The 26,668-nt window shown below is 42.5% G+C and overlaps 1 protein-coding gene across 2 annotated transcripts; it reads left to right on the top strand.

Annotated features, from left to right (window-relative positions):
* Nucleotides 1-879: 879 nt before the first annotated feature.
* On the top strand, nucleotides 880-25,247 carry wnt9a (wingless-type MMTV integration site family, member 9A). Of its 2 annotated transcripts, none has more exons than XM_037082744.1 (4): nucleotides 880-1,067; nucleotides 15,955-16,214; nucleotides 16,719-16,981; nucleotides 20,127-25,247. In XM_037082744.1, the coding sequence occupies exons 1-4, from the start codon at nucleotides 976-978 to the stop codon at nucleotides 20,613-20,615; spliced, it is 1,104 nt and encodes a 367-aa protein (XP_036938639.1). In that variant the 5' UTR covers nucleotides 880-975; the 3' UTR covers nucleotides 20,616-25,247. The 2 variants fall into 2 exon arrangements, with proteins under 2 accessions (XP_036938639.1, XP_036938641.1); XM_037082746.1 differs by lacking the exon at nucleotides 880-1,067 and adding an exon at nucleotides 1,566-1,660.
* Nucleotides 25,248-26,668: the final 1,421 nt, after the last annotated feature.

Here is a 26,668-nt window from a genome sequence, read left to right as displayed (position 1 = left end):
TGTTTTCAACTAACAGTCGTACGTATTGCATCCTTAACACTTATTTCGATAAAGAAAATATCATTCAGCAGCTTTGTGCACCATGTAGTTTTGGGGAAGACATTTTAATCAAAAGAAAACTAAATTCACCAAGTGTTTTTTTTCTTAAAGCACAATACAATCTCATACTGATTCACTTTGTTTACATTTGGCGGACCCTGCCACCTTCGTAGCTCCAAACAGTGTTTTCCCCTGAGAACAGCTGAGAAATACAAATATTTGTGTTTAAATATTATTACCTCATTAATGTAGTAAATATCAAAATCCTGAGTTTGAATTTCCTCTCCAGAACTACATAGTGCCCCTTTAATAAAACCTCCATGAGTAATATAGCTGTTCTTCAAATTTTATTTGGCACCAGTGGATAAATAAACACATTCAGAGTGATGAGATGACGTGTTGTAGAGTGGAAACAGGTGAGCCTTGAGATTCTGGCTTACCTTCGCTGTCCCTCGGGCACAAATAAGTTTGAAATCCACGCACTGCTCTAGGGAAATAGAGAGGTTGGTATGTCAGCACAAGGACTAGTATAACTCTGTTATCCTTCTTTTCGTGTTATACAAATTCAAACATTTGCCATCCTGGAAATAAACTCTCACTGACTGGAGGTAAGCAGGTATTTCATCAGATGCAGGCCAGCTCAGACTGACTGCAGCCGCAGAGGAGAAACTCTCATGCCAGTCATAAACGAAGACAAGTGAGAAGACTTCCCTCTGAGTGGTCTGAGAATCAGCTCTGTGTGTGTGTGTGTGTGTGTGCATATATTGCCATATTACTCTCTCTCTCTCTCCTCCCCCTCTCTGTTTCTCTCTCTCTCTTCTGATGGGAGGAGCGCAGCGCAGCTCCTCTCTGTATAAGAAGTGTTGAACGTTCAACAAGGGATTTTACACAGCTACTCAGGAGAAACGAAATGATCTGCCCTGGAGCCGCAGCAAAATGCTGGATGGACACCTACTCCTGGGATGGTTATCGTTCACAGTTATAGTCTATCTTCTCAACTTGCCTGGACCGACCGCGGCGTATTTCGGGTAAGCAGACTGACAGCACTGAGTCCGTGATGCAGCTTTCATTGATTTGATTGGTTCCTGAATTACAAACCAGGTATCAACTTTTTTTTTTCTTTTCTTTTTTTCTTCTTCTTTTTTTTTAGTTCCTTCTGCTGATATCTCTTGTACAGACGTGTATCTGAGAGTCTGTTTAAAAAAAGAAAAAGAAAACCAGACGAATTCTGTTTAAAAGTTGTTTTTGATTTTGCGTTCATGTGTGCGGGTCAGTGAGGTGTCACTTGGCCGGCGGTTGCGCAGCGCAGCGCCGCCTCACAGCTGGTGGCTGCAGCAGGTTGACCGGCCTCACTGGGAGCCGCTGACAGTTACGCATGTTTGTAACAAGCAGCATCTCACACACGGGAGCTTCTAGGAGTAGTGTTTGACTAGGAGAGCTCACCAGACCCCCACCCACCCACCCATTCTCTCCCTGACAATCGAGCCAGCGCCCACTGTAAAGTAACCTCTCCCCTCCCCTGGCACGTTTGAATGGCAGGTAGCGGTCGGCTGATTATTTTGCTGAAACACTTGTAAAATCATATCCTCACTCGACTCTGAAAACAGCCGCGGAGCGAAAGGTGAGTGCATGTGCCTCAGACCCAACAGCTGGTAACAATAAAAGCAATCTGACTGACTGAACTGGTGGCCGAAACGTCTGCTCAGCTTGCACAGAAAAATTCCCCCATCCAGCATAAACATCACACAACTCTGCTGGCAGCGTTTTCTCTCTCTCTCTCTCTCTCTCTCTCTCTCTCTCTCTCTCTCTCTCTCTCACACACACACACACACACACACACTCTCTCTCTCTGCTGCCTCCATCAACTTTAAATAACCACTTGGAAACACGTGTGAGGAAATCAATCTGAGAAATTAAGCGTTTCATGAATCATGTCATGTTCACAATAATGTTTAATTTAGAAAAAGAGAGCGAGGGTGTATATTTCAAAGTCATTTCCCAGGGAACGCCTTGGATTTTTTAAGGTGTAGCCCACAATGACCTCCACTTTTTCAGAGCTCTTACTTTTCCCTCTCTGTCTTGGTTACAGAGTAACATTTGCCCCCCCCCCCCCCCCGCAAGGTCATTCAAATGAGGTCAGCATGTCAGGTGAGAGAGCAGGTCTGGGTTTTCACCTGGATAAACTCCCCCCAAAAAGTGATGCCCCCAGTCTTTGGAGTCGGACAGAGTGAAATGGTAGCCTTTAGAGCTGAAACGGGATCTCGGCGCTTTTCCACGTAGTATCCACAAATATCTGCGTTGATGGGTGTCGTTAGTGCTCCCCTTTGCTTGGCTGCAAGCGCGGAGACAAATGGCCGTGTAGACTGTGGAGTGATGACACTTGAAGCCTTTCCAGCAGAGTCGAATTTATGGTAGGTATGGGTGTTGTGCCCGGTCCAGGAGTGTTAGGTGATCTGGGAACTGTTGTGGATCTGCAAGAGAGCACAGGAAGTGTCCCCTCAGGGCCCCCGTTAGGCTGGTGTTGAAGCAGGTTTCACCTTTTTCCCCCTGAAGACAGAGGCCGGTATCTGTGAAAATCTTTTGAGAGTGCAAGAAGCGACAGCGACTGTGGGAGAAGTGAATCATTTTCTAGCCGATTGTTGTATTTGACTCACAGCGTTTCATGTCTCTGGGTAAATGTTGTTCCTTTCACTCATCTGAATGATGCAAGCCCGCTCCTGTAATAGCTCCGTATGATGGAAATATCTCAGCCGTTCTCGGTGGAACGTCATCGTGTGTAATGCTCATGCACGGATCGAGCACTTTCCCCCGTCCCTGTCTTCGGTTTCAGCTCTAAAGTTGCGCTGGAAGGGACAAATGTAACCCCCGGCTCTCTGTTTCTGCCTCCCTCCCTGTTGCAGTGTCGCCCTTGGCAGGCGGCGCTGTACCGAGGCTGACGTGCCAAACTGGCACTCGCGTCGGCCCTAATGGTCCTAATGGTAATGCATATTTACTCATTCAGTTAGCACTTGTTTTCAATTCCCTTCGTCGGTCTGTTCTCTATCTGTGGGCCTTAGCAGCGCCGAGAGACATGTGGTATTACGATACTCCAGATTTATTATTCCGCGGCCCATGGTGAGGTGGGAATATGAATGAGTGTCAGTGAATGATTTAGCCCTGCAGCTGAGGAGCATGAAGCATGACTGAAAAAGAGCCTGCGCAGGTGACACAGATACAAAATGTGAACTTCCCGGAAACTCGACACCGGTGACGCTCCGGCACGGACTCCTGCTCGGCTTCGACCGCGCGGGACAGTCTCACACAAACCTGTCCAAATAAATATTCCACGAGCACGAAGGCATCCTAGGGCCTCTTGAGTACTGATTTACTCAAAATAGAGGGTCAATGTTGCATACCCAATTTCCAGAGTGCGGTGGAGCGTAAGTGTAACATAAACACAATCTCTCCTGCCCATAGTCTGCGCAGCCGAGGGTGGGGTGGGATTCCTGGCGTAGTCAGGCACCCGCTTAAATTGTCATCCTTTGCCACAAGAATGTGAACGCTCATTTTCTCTCCCTTCAGCCTGTTGTGGCAGGTGCTGGTTCTGCTGAATCCCTTATCATTAGGGCTCGCACCGGGAGACGTTCGCTCAGCTCACCTGACTTAATAGGTTACGGCACCTTGATGGGATATTGTGTAAACCGTCGCGGGAGGGAGGGTATTTGTTTGCCCAGTTGACCCCGTCGAGGCTCGGAGTGCTCCTCGAGACGACTCTGTTGGTTTCAATTTGAGTTTTTCGGTAAAAGGCATGTCATTCTGTGGTCTTGTAAACTGTGCTGAATGCGAGTCCTAACACTGAGTCAAGAGTTTGTTTTTATTTAGTTCATGTGCGACATATACAGGAAGGCTGCCCACAGTCATGCGACTGGGATTTACCGATCGCAGAGGCACCGCAGCATCCGGAAGAAGCGAATGCAGCGGTCACTGTTTAATCACTGCAGTATCTTCAAACACTCCGTCATCGGCGTGTTCCTGGAGCAGAGCTGATGCCTTTTCAGATGGTATCATTGTTTTCAGCGCTCCATTAAGTGAGGCAGCACGCCAAAAAAAACAGGATAACAAATGGGATGTGTGTAAATTTACTGAGGAGGAGTGATTTTTCAGTTTGCAGCTGTAAAAGCTTTTTTATCACTCTGCTGAATTAGTTCCTGGTGCGTATCAAGCGTCAGTGCGTGTTTCGGAGCTTTAAAGGAGCCTCATTCCTCCAGCGGCACAGAAAATGTCATAAGTTGTTTTTTAAGCCGCTCCGTGTAAACATTTTCCTCCTCTTTCTCCCCTCCCGTCTGCTGGTTTTTGCCTGCCTCATGTGCGTGCCGGCATCCCTGCAGTGGTTTGTGGGGAGCTGCTGGGTGATTACCACTCATTAGGAGCAGCAGAGTTTAGTGTGGGCTCAGGCTGGCGTTGCCTGGCAGACAGTGGTGGCGGGCGTCTCATTACCAGGCCTTAAGGACTGATTAGCCCTGACGTGAAGCAGGGCGGGGAGCACCGTTGATAGAGGGATTTCCCAACTTCATAGGATATCCTGTGGCTATAGCCACACCTCAAAGGGTATCACTTTACTGCGAGCCAAGGAGATAGGATTCTCTCAGCAGCCGCGCTGTGACCGTGTAGCTTGGTGAGATCACACAAACCTGGAGGCTTAGATAACAGACCGCACAGCCTGTGAAGAGAGAGCTTTGTTTTCTTTATATTTCTGTTTGATACATCCGGATTTTGAGCTAAGCCGTGCTTTGCTTTGAGTGCCCTCCTGTAGAACATCCCTGTGTGAGGGCCGGCTATGGCCCATGGATGCCACAGGGTGGTGCAGCGAACTTCTGAGAGTGCAGGACGGTCCTCAATCAGCACTTTGTAACCTTTTTTGTGTAACACAAGGAGAGTGGGAAATGAAATTTTGAAAAACATCAAATGCAAAGGCGGCCAAGTCCGTGTAAAAATAATTTGGGGCGAGGAAAATGGCTCTGCACATGCACAGCTGTGGTCAACCTGCATGACATGTACGAAGTGTCTCTCAGCTTCAGCTTACAGAGCAAAAACTCACCTCTCTGCGCGCAGCGGCTTCTCTACAACTGAGTCACGCACAGTGTTTCTGTTTATTTTGCAGGTTGACTCATCAGAAATTGCAAAGTGGCACACACCTTTGTTATGAAGGTTTCAGTGGTGTCTGTAGCGGTTTGTTATAGGGCTCCTGCTGTATAATAACATGGTTTTTCTGAATATTTTCGAAGATTACATGGTTTGGTAGGGCTTTTAAAATGTGTTTGGCCTGCTCACATCCTCAGGACTTACAGTTATGGTGTCATCAGCGGGCCGACGAGACCGCAGCGAAGACATATTCGATTTTAAGTGCGCTGTCCCGCGCAAGCCATTGGTGGACAGTCCGAAGATACTGGGAAAGGAAACTCCCTTTGAAGGGAAACTCTTGTGTTGTTGGTGAAGCTGTACACGCATGATGATCTTTGCAGATGGAGCTGGAGACATGGGCAATTTGCAAAACAGGAAAACGAATATAGACTTGAGATACTTTTAGTGGTCGGTGCATTGATGAGATGATGCTTGTTAGTGCGACCACTATGCTCTGTGTTTTCCATCCTTGACCACAGGCGTTTTTTTTTTTTTCTCTGCCTGGTTTGCGGGGATGGAAGAGACATGGCACTTAACATGTGCCAAGATTAGCGGATCGACAAACCCTCACTTAAGGCTTTGGTATTCAAGAGAACATCAGTGAATTTCTCATGTGCGACTTTGTTTTTTGGGGTCCGTTTTCGAAATTTAAAACGTGTTTTTTCTGCAGCTGCCGACGTTTAATCTTGGTTTTTAATCTCATGCACCTGTTTGCAAAGGCTTCAAATGAAAAGGATGAAAAGAAAGTCGACCGTACCTTTACAAAACGGCAGGGTACGTCTTTTATTGCACTTTATCAAGGCGATCATCTTGCATAAACACGAGCCTATAGAAGCCTGACCTGACATGCACTCCGAATCTCCACTCAAAATATGTCTGTTTGCCAAATGGGTGTTATTACATAGACTAAGGTTTGCCTCAAAAGGCATATTTATCCATAAAGCCTGAGCATTAGTTTGAGTGTGGACACAGTCAGACGTACACCGACATGAATGGGCCCCAGGCGCGGCAGACCTTCCGAGCTCTGATTAACCCTGCAGGAGTTTTTGTTTCTCGTTGAAAATGGCTCATTTGCATGACTTCAATCAGCAGCTAGTTGTCAGGAGCCGAACATTCTCACCCCAGGCGAGTTAAGCTGCACAGAAACTCATGCTACTGAGAAGTATTTGTCAGGCGAGGGCCAAGAAGCAATGTCTCTACCTTTGAAATTACTGTCATAACAAGTGTTTGTGCTTTGATATTTCAGAGGAGATCAAAACTTGTTTCTTGGCAAAAGTGCACACATTCTTTCTCCAAGTAGATGTACGGATACTTGTGTACTCAGAGTTAAAAGTATCCCTCTGCAGGACATTTCTAGGGCCGTTTCTGTGCAAAGCTAACTGAAGTCTATTAAACTTAATGGTGGAATCAGTCGTATTTTAGAAACATCATCCGAAAGGTAGTCGATTGTTGAGTCTCATGGACTCCCAGAACGTCAGTGCCAATTTTCTGTGTTGGTAAAGCGTCTCGAGCAGCAACAAACTGAGAAAATTTGAAGATTCTGGTCTTTTCTCCCCATTCTAATCTTCCTCTATGTCTGTTTTCTGTGAAATCAGTCTTGTCATGTATGGAAGGCGGTGTGCAATGACACACAATTAATAATAAGAAATGAAAATTCCCCTCAGATGTGTTCAAAAACTACAGTAGCGAGCCCGTTCAAGAAAAGTACAGATACTTGAAAAAATACAGTACATTTACAAAGTATCTGCGCCTCGTTATCTCCCCACCTCTTATGCGTTCCAGGAAAATAATAATCTTTCAGGAGTAAGGGCAAATAATTGTTAATGAACTCTTGTAGTTACTGAGGCATGAGTGATTAAAAACAGCTACTGTTTTGTTTCGGATTTTGCGGTTTGACTTTGCATGCTCGGGTTTATTCACAGAGGTGCTGCGGCAGGAAAAGAACCAACCTGACATTTCCAGTCCCTGCACAATTAAAAGATCTGCTTTGTCGAATTGCACCAGCGGGTTTTGCTCTCTCACCAAACAGCCGTCAGTCTGGGTCTTGTGTCAGCATGTGCGAATCGGTGCGAGCCGAGTACAGTATGTGTGCCTGAACGTGTTTGGTGCGTCGGTGGGCTGGTACAGGGCTGCTCTGTGCCATGGTGTAGGCTAGAACAGGGGAGTCATGTGGACACACTGCTGCGCGCCCAATCTGTGCCAGTCACACAGTGACTATAACTGAGCTGCTGACCTTAGAAGCCTTGAGTTCTCACATAGCAGTTAAACCTCTTACCATGCCCCACACTCCCATTCCCAAACCCGGGTCCTGCAGCCCTACCGCTCAGCAGCTACCAGCGCTCGCATTCACGGCTGTGGATTAAAAAATTAGGCCGAGCAGTAACTCCCCCCCCCCCATTTTTTTTTTTTTTTTTTTTTAGGAATTGAAAAAGAGAGCTATGTTTCTGGTGCGCCTTCTTGTGTCGCACTCGCGCGTACGAGAACTTCACCCGATCAGTAAAGTTAGAGGGAGTAGCCCGACGCGGCCTGTTGTGGGCTGTAAATGAGCAGAAAGTGACAGCGGATGATATAACATTGGGTCATATCCTGTTAAGTCATTCAAGATAGCAGACTTTCCCCCCGCGCACTGGTGCCTCCAGACGTTGCATGACATTCACACTACGCAGAAAGGCTCATTACTCAACTAATAATGACTTACTAAGTCTCGGGCCACTGCTGCTTTGTTTCCAAAGTCGTTTTGTCATGTTACTGTACTGTGTCAGTCACAGCTTGTTAGAAGTAGTCACAACACCCAGTGCTTTCGACCGGTGACTAATCTTATCTTAGCCTCATACATAATCGTTTACTCTTTCCCCCATTTTCTGGTTTTAACGACTCGGGGAATGAGCGGTGTCACTCGTGGCTGCTGCCGGGGAGAAAACGCGAAAAAAAGGGTTTAAGCTCGGGGTTTTCTTTCCTCTGGAGGTGGACAACAGCCTGGAGACTCCCTGTACCGGAGAGTCATTCGACACTGATTCATGGTTTCTTCAATTATTCACGTTTAAGCTGTGGAGCACATTGTCAGCCGTGGGTTGGAGCGGGCCAGCGGGAAAACACCACACACACTCGCATTCCTACAACCTCTGGCATGGCCCGGGCTGTGATACACCAGATGGGACTTGGGCAGGGTGGTCTGAAGTTCATCCAACATTTCTGAGAAAAGCACACACTTTTTTCCCCCCCAAAAAGGAGCATTTTTAAACACAGCGAAGGCAGGCAGGAGGAAAAAAGTGAAAGGGAGAAAAAGGAGATCAGCACCACGAAAAAAAAAATCTTCAACGTTAAATGTTTTAAAATATGTACGGATTAATCTCAGGTGAGCGCGGCAGTTTGTCTTCCCGACAGTTGAGCTGTCCCAGGACTACACGCTCGCGTCTGTCAGTGCCGCTGTGTAGGTTACGTTTGGTAGACGGCGGTGGTTTTGTCTAGAGGGGGCCTTTGTTTTGAGCCAACAGCTGGGCGGAATGATTGGCATTCGTTTAGAGTAATTGACCAGTGGGAATAGGGGAAGTTCGCAGAAAAAGGGAAAAAGAGGAGAAGCAGGGGGGGGGGGTAGTTGTGATCCAGGAGACACCAGACCACACAACCTGCAAGTTCAGGCTGATGGAGGAACTGTGGCTTTTGTGCTTTTTCTGCCCGGGCGCGTTCAGCCACGACTGACTGTTGTAGGTGTTGACTTAAGGTAGTAAGAGCCCATATGCACACACATGCACACACACACTCACGTATATAGTAGCTACACACACACACACACACACACACAAAAGCATAGCCAGCACCTGTTAGCCTGGTGGAGGGGAGATGATGAGCAGACAGTGGCTGAAAAAAACAAAACACGTCACTGCTTTGCTGATCTTTCAATTTTTATGTGTATAACACAGAAATATGTTGGTTTTGATTAGCGTTTTCGTTTAGTTGTAAAATCTAAGCGAGCCTTTTCTTTGGAAACACGATAGTTTCATTCTCCTGTGTCACCTGCAGAAGTTGCAAACTCAAAAGTTGAGTGTTATAAAAAAAAGAAGATGATAGATGCCCCAGAAGTGAATTTTTAAGGCGTAACATGAGGCAACATTATTGTTAAGGATTCAATAAATGTTTTTTTTAAAAGGAACAATTCACTCAAAACTCATTATCTACTCTGATAGCTATGTTTTGTAGTCCACAAAACATTTCTTGAGCTTCACGGCAAAACAGCGCTGCAGCCTTCTTCTTAACAACTGTACAAAGTTGCTAACAAAGTAGCCGGGACTAGTTTTAAAATGTACAAGAGACTAGGATCATGCCAGACGAGTCCCCTCGTATTCCAGTTGTTTAAGAAAGTGTTTCACACTGCGTTCGTGTGAAACTGCAGAAAATGCTTCGTGGACTACGAAACTTCACATGACTTCCCGTCAGCATGAGGGCAGATAATGACCTGATATGTTTAGGTGGACTGTTGAAAAATAAATTCAGCACTCTGTTGGACAAACTCTGTGAAGGGAACACTGTTTCTAAATCACCTAAGACGTATCTTTGGCATTTCTGCACTTCGATTTATTGTACTAAGATAACTGTGATGAGCTGAAATTGGCTGATGTATCACCCTGCTCCAGCTGTGACCAAACACACCAAATGTTACTTGCCCCAAAACATAAAATGTAGTCATTATCGACTCAACGCCATGCTGAGCGAAGCATTAGCGCGCACCCCGTCCAAAGTGGGTGCACGAGTTTGACGTCTTTTCGAATGAGTTTGGATTCAACAACGATGTTTTGCTGTGAGGCTCCAGAAATGTTTCATGGACTATAAAACTTCATTGGACTTTTCATCGTTTTGGGTGAACCTTCTCCTTTTAATCTGTTGGTTCTATTTTACGTTAGGTGATGTTTATAAGATGTCAGAAAATGGTAGAAAAAATGACCCTTTGCCAAAGGTGACAGTGAAGCAAGTCCTCACATTTCTAAATGCTGTAATCAGTGATTAATCAATTGTTTGACAAATTCTTTCAGTCCTCGATCTGATTTTTGTAAAGTTTACAGTTTGCTCTGCTTTAGCCTCCAAAGATTAATCCGTACCACATGGACGGAGCTGCCTTTGTTTATGTTTCTTTGTGTGAGCATATGAATAACACCAGCAGCTATATGTGTCTGTACCCTATACACATGGCGGGCAGTTCAGTTGGGCCAAGAAAGTTAAAGGAGCAGAGATGAAATGTTTTCCACTATCTAAGAGTTTAGGTATTATTACACTCCTCTAACTATTTACATACCGAACAAGTGAAGAACGAGCTGAATTACCAGCTGAGAGGCGCTTCCAGGACTGTCATGTAACGCCAGAGAGGGAGAGATGATGCCGAGGTTTAGCACTAGTAAATGATTCCCTCGAGGGATCGACTGCGAGGCTCCAAGGTGTGAAACGAACCGTCTTCGACCGAACCCGCTGCATTGGAATATGTATGTAAAGTAAAACGTCACGGGCAATGGGAGGTGCTGACAGGTAGAGAGAAAGGACTAAACACACGGCGGCGCTCCCAAAATGAAAGACAGTGGAGGAGAGTGGGTCAGTGGTGTCTGCGGGGAGTGCGGAGAGGCAAGCGTGTGAATGGAAAAAGAGCAAAAAAAAAAAAAAAAAAGCTGAGCAAATATCAGCGAGAATCCCACCTCGCGTAGGATAATAATGACTTTTATATGCTGGTGTTGTATTCCACGTGTAATTTGTGTTGCTGTGCCAACACCTCAAACAACACCTCAAACAAAAACACCCACAGAGAAATGTCAACGACGTGAAAACAGCCCAGTCACATGTTCTTACGCTCTAAATCAGCGTGTCGGAAATACCGTGTAGGAGCCTCACTTACTCTTTAACAAGGGCGCGATCGGATGTCGCCATGTTGGTGTTGTTCCTGGAACATCGTCGTTATTGTTGAGAACATCAGAGCAGGGTCATAGCTTTGCCACTCAGGGAAAAAAGGCCTGCGCTACACACACGTGTTGAGTTATTCCCACAAACTCGTATTTCATGTTGTAAGTGTCTAATTTAACTTTAGACATGGTTTACTAAAGTTAACAAAGTTTTTGTTGCTGAATCCTGACAGAACAGCAACAGAAAACAGGAAAGAAACAGAAAAAACAGCTCAGAAAGTGAACTTTTGATGGTTAATAGAATTATAGAATAGAATAGAATAGAAATAGAATTCATTAAGGCTTTATTGATCAGTTATCATATTGGATTAGATTTTGGGTTACAATTCTGTTTGGTACTAATGGTGTTCTAAATGTTTGAATGATTAGTTGATTGATCAAAAAGCCAATTGACAGAAAATGTACGTGAAATTTTGAAAATGTAATAAATCGTTGGAACCATTTTTCGCGCAGTAATGCAGAAATGTTTTCAAATCAATCAAAATTAGTAATTTTCCTTCGTGTTGCATAACTCTTAGTTTTGGGTCCTAATTTTGGGACAAAACAATACCAATTAAACTACTTTTTTTTTTTTTTTTTTTTTTACAACTTTCCTGACATTTCAGAAACCAAACAATTAATTGATTAATGGAGAAAATGATCTGCAGATGAATCAGTGCAGCCCTAAAATGTACATTATCTATTTATTAATGGCAAATACATTGTTGATAAATGTCTTTGGTGCTAGTTCGGCTGATTCGACCACTGAAGAAGCCCATTATCATTACCTCATATCCGATTCATAAGGATTTATCAGATGGTATATTAATCCCTAATAATGCTCTTTACAAAGTGATATATGTTGTAGAATAACTGAGCCTCACTGAGTTGTCAGAGAGGACATCCAACTGCTTTTTCCATTTGTCCTTATAAAAGTGGTCGTCGTTATGGGGATAGCGATGATGATTTCCGTTTGGCTGAAGATTTCAAGCTCTGATCTGTAATGATTTTTGTGATTCAACCCCTGCACTGCTTTCCAGTTCTCCTTTCCTCTTAGTGAGTTGAATGAGTTCGTTCCTCAGCAAACAAGCAGAGTGAGAGTTTTTTTTTTTTTTGTGTGTGTGTGTGTGTGTTTTTGTCTTTTTTTTTTGCAGATCACCATATTGGAATGTGTGACAACCGGGGTCACGGCTCTGCAACCCGTGAAAATATTATCTCCGATTTCCAGCAAACCTGAATTGAAGACACATGATTGACATCGACTCTAGTTTTTAGTCTCGTAAATACATATACATATAAAAAAAAAAAATGACCCCACTAAAAGATTTTTATTATTTCACAAAGACAGAAGAGATGGGATCAGTGTACATCTGCGATACTATTTGACTCTCTCTTTCTGCTCTGCCACAGAGTGGAAACACGCACGGGAGTGAGCCAGTAGTTTCTTCTCTGGAGACGTCAAGTGTTTCTCCGCTCTCGAATCTCTCCCCCCTACATTTTGCCCCCCCGGGCCGTCTTTATAACTAGCTAGAAATATGCGTTTGTGTGAAAAAAAAAAAACAAAAAAAAAAAGAAGCCGCAGAGACAGTAGCATTAAGATCAGTGTCGTGTCATCTTTGGCCTCCCTCCAGCTCCACTCAGACCGTCTTTTTTGTCTCAGACAGGCAGACGTCACACAGTCAGTTGAGGCCTGTCACTCTCGCGGCCTCTTGTTTTGGCAGACCTGAGGACTTTTGGAAGATTTGACGCTGATACGTGTCACTGTGCATGTCTCCTCTGAGGAATGTGTGCGTCACGTTGGTGGTATTGAGTAAATTAAGACCCCCACTTGTGAGTCGGACCTCACTGCTGAGCTATGTTTAGTCTGCGGACGTATGTGGTAGTAAACGGCTTCCAGGGGTGGTGTGAAGTTGAAATACATGCTGAATTTTACACGTTATTTAATTCCCTGCTGGTGTTTTGGGGCAGGTACTCCACATGGCGCCATCATTCAATCCCTGACTGCTTGCTTGCCATAGAAATGTTGTGGAACGGTTGTAAGTCACATGTAACACGCCGGGTCGGCTGGGGTTGTTTGTTTTGGCACTTTGAACATGTTTCCTTGGCATTGTTAGCACAGTGCTTGATACAAAAAAAAGGGGAAAATGTTAGTTATTCACAGGGAGACACGGCTCTTGCGCATTGTGCTCGCCTCCTTGCCCTGCACGCCTCAAACCGTACATTTTTTTCCTCGCTAAGTGTGTTGGGAGAGCGATCTCTGTCAAGACACAGCTCGCCAGGTTTCCATTTGAAAATTCATACCTGTCAGAGAAGTTAAGGAAAGGCAAACAGGCTTTGTAAAAAGGAGACCATTTGACCCAATCTGAAAGCAAATCCTGATGCCTCCCTTTTTGAATTGACTGCTCTGACTTTTTAACCAGGCTGTGAATGCACCGTAAAGACAATTTTGCGTAGCATATGTGAGCTATTAAGTCCAACGGTATGAAACTGGGGACTCAAGGGAAAACGTTTCAGTCAGTTATTGGACTTAACAAAACAAATCTCTTGTTGGAGAACTACTGTGACCTTCTGCGAGAGGCTGAAGCAAATATGAGTGGTGACAGAATCGTCTCTGAATAACAGTAATGAAGTCAAAAATGTAAGTAATGGAGATCATCGATCAACACTTCTGGTGCATTAACTTAGCCAGTGTGGACATCCAGCAGGTGCTCGGCAGCTTTACAAAAATATTGTGGAATCATTTCTGTTACGCTGCCTGGCTGTGGTTACTCTTCACAGTCTTACAGTTGGACTTCTTTTCATTTATTTGGCTGAGCGCCCTGATAGCTCACCTGGTAGAGGGGTCGACCCGCACAGGGCTGAGTCTGGGTTTGATTCCAGCCCGTCGCCCCTTTGCTGCACGCTTTCCCAAGTCTCGTCCCAGCTTCTTCTCCCAAATTCTAAATGGCTATATTTACAGTTTATTTGACAGCAGCAGGTAGAGATTATTTTCATTACTGATTAATCTGCTGATTACGTTCATAATTAATCAGTTCATCAGTCTAAATGTAAAGAAAATGTGACAAGTGCCATCTTAGGACTCTTCATTTACAAACATAAGAGTAAAAAGCAGCAAATGTTCAAATTTAATAAGCTGGAAACAGCAAATGTTTGACAATTTTTCTTAAAAATTACATGATTAATCAAATCTACAAATAGTTGCCAGTTAATTTTCTCTGTCATCTGAATGATTTATCTAGAAATCATTGCAGCTCTACACTTTTTTTTTTTTACAAACAAACAAACAAAAAATTCATAATTGCCGAGTTAATCACAATTTGTTTGTCCAAACAGCAAGATTAGAGACAGTTTGGCTGCAAAAATTTAATTTTGAACAACTTTAAATGAGTTTGATTTAACATCTAAATGTCCAGATTACCATGAAGTCCAATGTAGAAGATTAAGTGTGATGTTAATCAGTTTTTCGTAAAGCCCAATATGTCACAAATCAAGCGTCTTGTTCACTTAATATTGACTGCTTTATTGTCTTAAAAAATTGCTGAAAAATGAATAAATTATCAAAATAGTTGGTGATTAATTCAATAGTTTAATAATTAACTGTTCAGCTCTGTATGTCAAAATAAATTGAATAATTCTTAGTAATGTTATTGAAGTACAGTACATTGAGCAGTCCTTGTTTACAATAAACAAACATAATTCTGCACTAACTATCTGTCAAGACACTTTTCATTCTAAGTCCTGCAATTTTCCACTGCAGTATTAGTTAGGTGTTAATCCATGCACAAAAGTGGCCTCTAAACGTCCCCAGTCCGTCTGCAAAAGGCACGTTGACTTGTGCTTTTGTGACTTCTGTAAATCCATTTATTCTTCAGTTTCACTTTAAGGGTGTAAAGGAGGCCAGAAATTCCACATAATGAACAACTACGGTGCCAATCCTGTCAGTTGGTGTGACCAAAATGGTCACAGGCTGACAGTCATGTCCCCTGTGTGTGTTTGTGAAAGTAATGCTCTGCTTTCCCCATCACAACCTCAGAACGCTGGTCGTCGGTTTCGCCAGCTATGTGGCAGTCCCCGCTTTGTGTGTTTTATATACGCTTCCCTTAAATAAACTGACGAGAGGAGTGAAAGTCTACCACATGTTCTCCATACCATGTTTAGAACTGATACTTCTGCTTGTTAGTTTTCAAATGGCTTCCTGATGACTGGGGCTGACTTTTGTTATGGGGATTCTACAGCGAGAGTGTAAATCCTGCAGTGTGATCGTGTTTAAATCTATAGAGTGACACCCCCACCCCCTCCCTCACAGGACACGACATAAATATCAAACCAAGTGGCTACTGTTTCACATGCGTGTGGTCTGTCAAGTTCATTGTCTAAAGTATGTCGCCGTCCCAGCAACATGACTGAAGACTTTCCCCGTCTCAGTTTTCAATATTTCCGTGACTCGGTTTGGTGTGTGAGGTCTGAAACAAAAGGACAAAACGGTGTCAAGAAACTTCTTATGAAAAGAAAAGAACTCTTCCACCTCTGCAGAGAATTCGCTCTACACACAGACACGCCTGTGCTGGAGGTTGATCTCAATCTCCAGCAAATGTTGAATTCCCCTGAACATTAACCACTGAACAGCTGAATTCATTTGAACATTAACCAAACTTTTGAGCATTATATGCCCCAGCTGTGCTCCCTGAGCTGTTTATGTAGCATATCTTTGCAACTCTCATTGTTTATCCAGGAAGGTCAGCATCCTGTGCTTTATTGGAACCTCTTATCAAGATTATATGCTCTCCGTGCTCTGTGTTTTAACTGACCTGAGTGGTTCTGTGATCTTTGCCTCTAGGTTGACAGGTAATGAACCCTTGTCTATCCTGCCACTGAACTCTCTACCAGAGGAGAACGTGGGCAGGGCCCACTACAAGCTGTGCGACCGGCTCAAACTGGAAAAGAAGCAGCGCAGGATGTGCAGACGAGACCCGGGCGTGGCGGAGACCCTGAGAGAGGCCATCACCATGAGCGCCCTAGAATGCCAGTATCAATTCCGCTTTGAGAGATGGAACTGCACCTTAGAGGGGCGCCACAGAGCCAACATACTAAAGAGAGGTAACGAGCTTTCCTTTAATATTCACATAGAGGAAGGCAACTGAAACATCTTAGCATTTAACTCCCCTCTTCTAAGAAGCTGAATAAAGGATAAATTTGGTCAAAATTCAGTAACCAGTTCAGTTGGTTAAATTTCAGTCATTATATATTCACGCCCATGCCAACGTACAGTCGGATGAAGTTTTGTAGTCCACAAAACATTTCACAGCAAAACAGCGTCCTCTTTAACAACTGAAGTACATGGGGACTGGTTTTAAACTGGCAAAAACCTCAATAAGGTGGCTCTGTATAGCTCATCCAGTGTAGCCCGAGATCCCAAATTGATTTGTAAGGATAAAATACTGACAGCGTTTTTAGACCTAAATATTCACTGTAGCTGCTGAGCCAACAGCGTTAGCTGGCACTTCTTCTGAAGTGGGTTATTACAGCTAGTCCTTGATAGATTGTGCTAGGCAAAACTGTTTCCCATCATCTCATTCGTCGCTCTCCAATCTGCTTTTCCAGGATTTAAAGAGACAGCCTTCTTGTATGCCATCTCCTCGGCGGGCCTGACCCACGCGATGGCCAAAGCGTGCAGCGCAGGACGCATGGAGCGCTGCACGTGCGACGAGGCCCCCGACCTGGAGAACCGCAAAGCGTGGCAGTGGGGCGGCTGCGGAGACAACCTCAAATACGCCAACAAGTTTGTCAAGGACTTCCTGGGCAAACGTTCCAACAAGGACCTGCGCGCACGCGTGGACATGCACAACACAAATGTGGGCATGAAGGTAAGCGTGGAGTGTTTTAGAACCTTTTAGCCAGTTGTTTTGGCTTGTTTTTCATCTCACCGTTCACCAACGCTGTTTACAACCCTAACCTCCCTCTTTTAAAGAGAAACCAGGTGAACAACATTAACAAGAAGAAAGGTAACTGGAACATCAAGGCATTTAACTCCCCTAAAACAGATAATGGAAATAGATAATTAAAGGATAAGTTCAACCAAGTATGAAATTTCCGTCATCTACTCCCTCACATGCAGATGGAAAGTCAGGGGAATTATTGAAGCCCCTAAGCTAAATTATGCATTTTAGCACCTTTTAGTTTCCTCTTTTGGTTTTTCTGGCACCTCGACTGGACAGTGTTTTTCTCATCAACACTGTTTCCAGCCATAAACATAATCTCAGTTTGGAGACTAAAAAGCTTTGTTTCAAACTGCGTGGTGGAGTTTGAACAATATGGAGGGTTGACCATGCAGGAAGCACAAGATGCTTTTGAGTTGCATTATGGGAAGTTAAGGATCCAGTGTTTCTGTTATGGAGAATATAAATCAGAAAATCTCATCCTCGATTTGTTTCTTTAAGGTTGCCTTTATTCCCCATTTACTCTTCCACTGATGATCAAAGCTTGCATGTGACTTTTATTGACTCACAATTTGTACAAAACATTGAAATATGACTTGTTTTTGTTGTGGTAGAGAATTATTCGTTTAAACCTCAACAGTTTCAGAAAAATGTAGGGAGGTACTTGATGGAAAAGAATAAAGAAGCCACGTATCACAACTGTCAAATTAATAAGCCTTTTATTAAAGTAATAATTCAGCTGTTTCAAAGCAAAATAGTTACTTTGAGTTATAACACTCACATGAGGCAAACCAGGACACACTCATTAAGAAAACAGTTTGAATTGGGTCAGAGTTCACTTGGACTCAGGGACACTATTTAAACAGAAATGTTGGTTAATTGCTCACATGAATCAGTTAAACGGTGGGAAAACTTTGATAATATAACCCAGTCTGGTGCAATTATGTAGACAAACAGTAACGCGAAGTGCCAATTCATTGTGCGCCCTATCCCGGATATACTCTGCTACTGTATCCATGGTTTAAACATTACACCGCTGGTCAATGAATGTCGTCCAAGACAAAGCGCAGGGGCCAAATATATGGTCGAAAGTGACCAAAGAGGAATTTAATATGACCACAGGAGAATAAAATTGATAGAGTTATACACGAGGGCATCCCGGGGGAGTGAAAAAAACAGCGTTGGGTTTCATGTATCTCTGAGAAAAAAAGAAAGCTAATCTGATTAAAGTAATTGCCACTGTAAATTTGGTGAAATCTGAAAGTGCTCATTAGTCAATATTTGTTTTTCTCTCCCAGATTAGATAGGCAACCACTCTCATTTGTGCTCTGGCACAATGCAGCAATTGTTTGTGGTGAGCAAATATGGGTTTTTCATCTTGGAAGTGTTTTTAATAGTAGAATAAAAAAGAAGGAATGGTCTTAATCTGTCGAGCCAAAGCAAACTGAAGGTCTGGAACCTGTTGCTTTTCCTCGGCTTTTCTCATATTGTAGCCATTTTCAGTTCGGTTTCAAAATGAATTATAGCAGAGACACACTTCCCAAATGTTAGCAGATATAAAACTCTCCCAAAAGACCACTGCAGACTCTTCCTTTTCAGCTCAGCTCTCCAACATCCAATCTCTTGGGAGATTTCGTTTGTGATAAAAGATTTACAGCGCTGTTTGTGCTCCCTTCTTTCTTTTTTGGGGGGGATTTGCACATGCAGTGAGGTAGACCGCATTCGTTCAGGATGAATTCCCACACGGAGGACGAAACTGGAATGTGCTAGCCTCTGCATCCCCCCGACATTTAAAAGCTGACCTATCAAATTTTCTTGACCTGCTGGTGTGATGAATATGCACTTCCTGTTCCCCGATCTGTTTCACAGTCTGAGAAAGGAGCTGTAGATGCTATCCAAGCCCTGTCGAAGACAATGTGTTATTGTCATTGATTTTCGCACACACACACTGCTTTTGACACTGCGGTCGATGCTGGAGTGAACTTTGGCTGACTGCGAAGAGGTCAAGCTGCGTTAAAATAACGCGTTGTGGTCTTGTGTGGTTTTTTGCTGATGATCTCTATGTTTCACCTGCAATTATGTCTGATTTATATAAGACAAGGCTTTCTTTGCTATTTGCATGACATGTTCTTTGTGTGTTATGACACAGTAGTGCCCGGCTTCTAACATATGAAGGTCTCTTTCCCATGACTGTCTTGATGGAGCACTTTGCAAAACCCTCCCCTCACTCATCATAATAATAGTCGTTGAGTTTAATCAAATTGTCAGCTATGGTCATAACAAATCGATCCTCCCACCGGCATATATTCATTTGCTTTGTTATAAAAAGGCAAAGTGCTCTCTTCTTCACCATCAGAGTAACTTTGATGTTAGTTCACATTTAATAAGTGAAGCCTCTTCTTTCCCCTTTTATTATAATATCAAGAAAGAGCAGCGAATGTAATCATTTTCTTTACATTCCTTCCCAAACCACTGAACTCCGCCCTAATTGTCTAGTTGTGAGCATATTTTAGGTAATTTGGCTGTTTGAAATTCTGTTTACTAAACAAAGGCTCATTAAATCATGTAGCTTTCATCCTCACATTCCTTTATTGTTTCATGGCAGTTAAAGAAGACCTATTGTGCTTCACTGTTTCTTTTCCCCTTTCCTTCACTCTTTTTTATACTGTAGGTTCGTGTAGGTAGGTGCATGTAAAAGGTCAAAGTCAGCTCCAACAGAAGCCCCTCTCTCCCAAAGAAAACACTGCTCCTGAAACGCCTTCTCAGTAGTCCTGCCTTTAATTATGTGACATTGTGACATCACACTATATCACACGTGTGCATAATTTAATGCCTAGCAGCTAGTTTGACACTTACCAATGCACATACGTTGTGCTGGCTCAGGCACGTGTGAGCTGACCAATCAGATCAGACTGGATATTCAGGACTTTACGAGACAGGAGCTGAAACCGAGCATTTCAATTTGAGCATTAATGAACGTAAACCTATTCTAGTAGTATCCCCAAAATATAGTTATGAACTTGAAAATGATCATATATCACCTTTTAATAGCACTTTTTTTTTATCTCTGAAGGTGATCAAGGCTGGAGTGGAGACCACTTGCAAATGCCACGGAGTCTCGGGCTCCTGCACTGTCCAGACCTGCTGGAGGCAGCTTCAGCCCTTCCACGAGATAGGCAAGCAGCTGAAGCAGCGCTACGAGACCTCCGTCAAGGTGGGGAGCTCCACCAACGAGGCCACGGGGGAGGCAGAGATCTCCACAGGCCGGAGCCAGCCACAGCAGCAGCCCCTGCCTGGCCTGAACGATCAGATCCCTCGCACTATGGACCTGCTCCACATCGAGGACTCACCCAGTTTTTGCAGACCCAGCAAGTACTCGTCGGGCACGGCAGCCCGCAAGTGCTACAAGGACAAGAACTGTGACGCTATCTGCTGTGGGCGAGGCCATAACACTCAAAGTAGGGAGGTGACCCGGCCCTGCCAGTGCCAGGTGCGCTGGTGCTGCTACGTCGAATGCAAGCAGTGCACGCAGAGAGAAGAGGTCTATACCTGCAAAGGGTAAAATCAGTCACCTGTCAGCCCCTACGATCAGTGGAGCAAGTGAAAGATAGTTGTGTTGAAGAGGAGTGGTTGTTTTGTTCTCAAACAAGGTTTTCCTCCGCTGTCGGAACAGTGTTCTGCAAACAAAAGAGGAGCGAGCCAATGGAGAAGCAATAAGCACTTTGAGGGATTTCTGTGGGTTGGGTTTCAGAGCTCCTGTGGCCCCCGTGTCTGGGGCATGCAGATGAAAAAAAAAAAAAAAAAACCTTCTCAGACAACTGGGTCAACATCTCAAGCTTTTTTTTTTTTTTTATCACAACTTTGCCTTGAAGAGAGAAGCTTTTATTTTCCTATTAAAACCAATCCACAAGAAAACAGAGATTAGGGTCCAGATCCAACACGAGGACAACACCAACAGACTGGTTTCTGGGGCCTTGCCCAAAGAAGAATGGTGTGTGTGTGTGTGTGTGTGTGTGTGTGTGTGTTTGTCAATCTTTTTAAATGTGTGTGCTTGTTTGTGAGTGTGTAATGAGGGCATAATGAGGGGGTAGGGGTTTCGAATGACGACTTTTTATGGCAATGAAATCCATATTCAGAGACTGCTAAAAAGAAAAAAAAGACAGGGTGTATGATTTACTCTACACGCACATATTTACACTCACACACATTGTGTGTTTGCATATGTATGTACATAAATTCAGTTATATTGTAATGATATTATACAAGCCACTTATCTAACTATGTTAAAACAAACCACTAACCACACAAATGTTTTGTTGTTTGTGTGCTCTCGTTTTTCTTGTTTTTCTTCTTGATTCATGTCGACAAGGCCCTTTGGAAAGCAGCACACTTGCGTCCGTCGTCTTGCTGTGGATAATTTATAGATCCTTTGGGACTTCTCCTTCACAGGGAGAAAAAAAAGATCACATTTTTTCTCTTTTTTTTTGTAATAATATAATATGAAGCTGTTACTAAATGCATTAACAGGAAATAAGTAAACCAGTCAGTTTAGGCTATTCTCAGCCTTGAGCGAACCAGTGTTCAGGGAATAACTTAAACCACTATGACCATTTGGACAAAATAGGAAAGACGTTGTGCAAATACAAATAATATCAAAGTTGGAGATGACAGTGGCCTTGTTATTACAGCCGACATCAGTGCAACAGGTGATCACTTGACCAGCAAAAAGGTCCACGTGTGACTCAGATCAGAAAATTGTTGAGCTCTGTAGAGCTTAAATCTACTTACTATTTTTTTTTTCTTCTCTTTTTGTTTAACTTTTAATACTTTGAAGTTGTAAAGAAAACTGTGGAGAACTGGAGGAATGTAGCCCCCTACCATTTCACATCCTTCTTTCCTCTTCAGCTTCCACGATTTTGATTGAGCCATATTCAACACATGTAGACATGCAGCATGTGCAGAGGGAGCTGCGTCAGTCGGTCCAAACAGTATGGGGCAACGGAAGTGGTAATCTAACCTGACGTGTCTGCAGAGTTGCTCAAGTGAAGATGAATGCGCAAGTCTCGTAGCTAATATAAATGTATTTTATAAGACTAATATTTGTGTAGTGTTCAGCAAATCTGCTGTCTTCATTCAGGAGTCAGTGAGGTTTGTTATTATACATGATTTAATTTGCTTCTTTTTATATTGTTGCTTGGCACAAAGTGACACAGTTAACATGATGCCGCATACTGAACCCTGCCATGCAACTATAGTGACAGTTTAAAGGAGTAGTCTGACATGTTGGGGGAATACCATTGTTCACTTTCCAGCCCAGAGTTAGATGATTGATACTACTCTCATGTTTGTCTGGTAATCATATACTTAGTTTAGCATAAAGATGGGAAACAGGGGAAACAGCTAGCCTAGCTCTGTCTCAGGGCAACAACATCAGGCTATTAGCACTTCTAAAGCTAATTAATTCCAATGTTATATCCATGTTGTCCAATAAATAAACTACAACACCACAGTCGACAGCCAGTTAGCTTAGCCTATTTACTAATTATTAGAATTGTGCATATCATGTTTTCCAGGAGAATTCTAGGCCACAGCTAGCAGCCTGTTAAGCTCAGATTTAGCGTAAAGCCTGGAAATGCTCAAATAGTGGCATGATATATCTTGTTTAGTATGGTAAACATAATGTCACAGCCAGCAGACAGTTAACTTACTATAGCCTCAGCATATCAGCATATCTAAAGCTAGCTGATTAGGCTGTTATAGGTCGTGTTGTCTGGTTAATATAAGGCCACAGCCAGCAGCCAGTTAGCTTACTTTAGCTTAAAGACAGGCAACAAGCAAACAGCTTTGGGCTCTGCCCAAAGTCAATAAAATCAGCTTTTCAGCATGTATAAAGCTTACTGATTATGCTATATCTATGCTATATCTCACGTTGTCTTGCTTCTTTTTGCACATCAGTTTTTGAGTGGATTAAACGTGTTTGATACATAGTTTAGCATTAAGTCTGGAAAAAGCACAAAACAGCTAGCCTGGCATTGCCCACCGCTAAAGCTCACTCATTAGCATGTTATGTCTTGTTTAATAGATCCAAACCCAGGTGTAAGAAAACGCAAGGAGCATAGCGACATGAGATACAACATAGGTATTACTGAGCTTCAAAGGTGCTAGTTGGTGGAATTTTGCTACATTTAGCCAGTGTTTTTTCTGCTGTTTTCAACCTTTTTGCTAAGCTAAGCTGATGGCTCCATATTTACCGGCCAGGTATGACAGTGGTATCAGTGTCCTCATCTAACACTTGGAAAGAAAGCAAATTTATTCCCAAAAATGTTGGACTATGGCTTTAAAACATAACCTTGGAGTCAAAGATTTAATTTTATGAGAAATGCCTCTGTACACACAAACAATGCAGACAATAATATTTAATAATTGTATTCTCAGCACTCTTAGACCATTATGTTATATACTAGAAGATATGCCTTGTTTTAGATGGGTGTGAATTAACTACTGAGTGAGGGACCCAGCTTTGTATTATAGCGCCATTCACGCACTGAAGCCCAAAAACCCTTTAAAGTATTTTAAAAATCTGTATTTATGGATACAGTGCAGTGCAGAATCTTTTTTTTTTTTTTTTTTTTTTTAAATAAATTGTAAATAGCAAAGGTTTCTTCTCCTGTGGTATAGAGACAAAAAAGTGAGGCACATGTTCAACTCTCACAAGCACCTGAAACAGAAATTGATGGCAATAAGAAACTTGAGGAAACAGCTGCTGTAACAATACCGTTACAGATTGTAATCAGTTGATACAGCACCATGCCAAACATCCTTAAAAAAACTAGCTTCTACATTTAACGGATGGTTTAGTTTTTAAAGTTGATTATCACAATGTATTAGATACTTAACCACCATCCTTGACAGCAATATCATGCTTTAGGAAGCGAGCTTTGCACGGGTTATTTGTCCCGAGGAGATGAATTCCAAGCATTTTGATATGAGAAGGCATGCCAAATAAAGACTGGTCAAAACATATACATAGAACTTTGCACGCTACATGGAAACCATAATAGCTATGCTGAGACTCAAAGCATAAATGCCTGCTTCCCACAGCTTTCGGCGTGTGTGTGTGTTCTCCACACACACAGACACACACACACACACACACACCTCGGCCCCAAACACACTGAGGTTCTCGACTATTGATTCAAAACAGGCATGACAGGAATACCAAATGCACACCGAGTGCATTTTTTTGTTTGTTTATAGATTGTACATAGGCCTAAAAATGTCTCCCTGAGAAAGAGGAGCATGATGCAGCAGCCAGTCGTTTTTTAATTTTTGTTTTTTTTTTATGTCAAAGCCGTCCATATTCTCAAAATCCAAAAAAACTCTGCACTGTTTAGTTGTCAGTGGATCATGTACAAAATTCTGTTTTGTAGAAAAAAATAAAAGATAAATTATTTTTAAATATATTATGAGCATGTGTTTAGTGTAAATAACGTCAAAGTCTAAATTGATTTTATATCCTGTATTTTTTACTCTGTTATTTTTTTTTCTTTTGGGTGTTTTTTTTGTTCCTTCTTTTGGGGTGGAGGCTTCGAGAAGCAGTGTATACTTTAAAACATATTTCATTTCATATCTCATCGTTTGCTGTTATCTAAGCACTAACAAATCCTAACAAATTTAGAATCAACTCACCTTTAGCTGTCTTTTATTCATGCGCACGATCATGATCACATCTTTGAGAGTATTCAAACCAAATCACACTCATCACCATTATTGTTTTTATAGGATTTGATCTGTTTATATAATCGACTTTTGTGAAAAGACTTTGTAATGTTGGTTATCACCATATCGACGCGGTATAAACTCCCGATTGCATCAGTTTGGACTAATTCATTCATTTGGATCACTTTACATGGACATGTACTTTTTGTTAGGATTTGTGCTGTGCTTGTAAAGCAAAGATAAAACACACCAGCCGTGTATTGCCCTTTGTGATGATACTACACCAACAGAGCTTTGTCCATGTTCACTTATTCATGTCTTATGGGAACCCTAAATTATTTTCCTCTACCTCATGTGTATAGCTTGTAGGTATAAACAGATCACAAATGACTGGTAAGAATGTATTTAAGTTATTTAACATCTTTGTATAACAAAGGCGAAAAAAATCTGAAATAATAAATGAATTTTTAAATTACTTAATGTTTGGTTTCATTCTTTGTTGAGCAATTTGTTCATCAGTCGATTAACCTGAATAATTCAATATGATGCGATAATCCTTGGAACAGAGCGCAGACACGTGGTGCTGTTGATTAATTGATTAGAAAATCTATGCACAACATATTCAGTCAGTTTTATATCTTCATGAAGCTGTGAAATGTTAATCAGACCAATTAAACACTACAAAATCCTTTTCCTTTCTCCTTTTCCCAAACTTGCTGATAGATTAAGGATCAAATCATCATTAATTCTTGTGATGCACGTTTTCAAGTCACGCAGATATCTGCACAAGCGAACGGCGCTGACAACAACTCTCAGGTTTTAACGAACATTTTCACAGCATCACACTGGGGGATCGACTACATGATCCAAGCAGCCTTTGGCAGAGTAGCTGCAAAAACAAGTAACATGAAGCTGATTATATTCGGTTGTCATCTCATTGAAGGCAGTGGTTTTTCTGCCAGTGGAAGCGAATCAAACTTAAAATATTGATTTTGGAAGTTTCATTCCTTAAACCGGATACAGAAGTTGACAATACTTACTGGGTTGCAAAGAATCACAGTTTACAAGTTACATTAACAGAATAATCTGATACAAATTATTTGTAAAGTGAATGGATCCAGGAGGATGAGGCATCACCAAGTGGTGCCCGAGCCACATGACCTCCTGTCCACTCTTTACACTGCAATAAGTTTCTCAGAAGGGATTTCAATTTATTAGAATGGATTGGCTTGCCTAAGTTTTTGTTTCTGTATAGTGTTACACTTGTGTGGAGCATAGTATTTTAAACAATAAAGATTCTTTTATTTGCATTGTGATTTGAGACTTAAAAGTAATAGTCGTAAACTAACCAGAACAGGCACATAAGTGCTGTGTGGTGTCATTTACACCTGAGACACTTTTAAATGACTGATAACTTCCCAATTCATTTTCAAAACATACACTGTGTAAGTTTCCTAGGTACAGTTTTGGTTACATAGTCCTATATTCTTGAACTGATGGACTGATGGATGCGCAATATGTTTTTTTTTTGTTGTTGTCACCCCACCATAATTCAAAACACAAGCCCACACAAGATTTGCTCTGATGTCTATGAATACGAATGTTAACATATGGCGTCAAAGTACATTGAAAACTCATGTTCTTTGGCAAACTGCTTCACTTACATCAAGAGCTCTGTCTCCATTTCTAGGCCCGTCAAAAAAGTAGCACAGTGTGCCTCTAAAAGCGCGATTTGTTAAACATATGCTGACACCAAGAAATGTTATGCAACAAATAAGACGAAATGAAATTTGATATGCTATTACGCTATTTTTCCCATACTGTAATCATTTACTCCGACACATAAGTTAGACTGATAAATTGCATATAGTGAAGACCTCTTTTTCATCTGACCCT

This window comes from Acanthopagrus latus, chromosome 21 (genome assembly GCF_904848185.1).
Source record: "Acanthopagrus latus isolate v.2019 chromosome 21, fAcaLat1.1, whole genome shotgun sequence".
NCBI lineage: Eukaryota > Metazoa > Chordata > Actinopteri > Spariformes > Sparidae > Acanthopagrus > Acanthopagrus latus.
The sequence above is the reverse complement of the archived record's forward strand: the minus strand, read 5'-3'. Positions and strand labels throughout refer to the sequence as shown.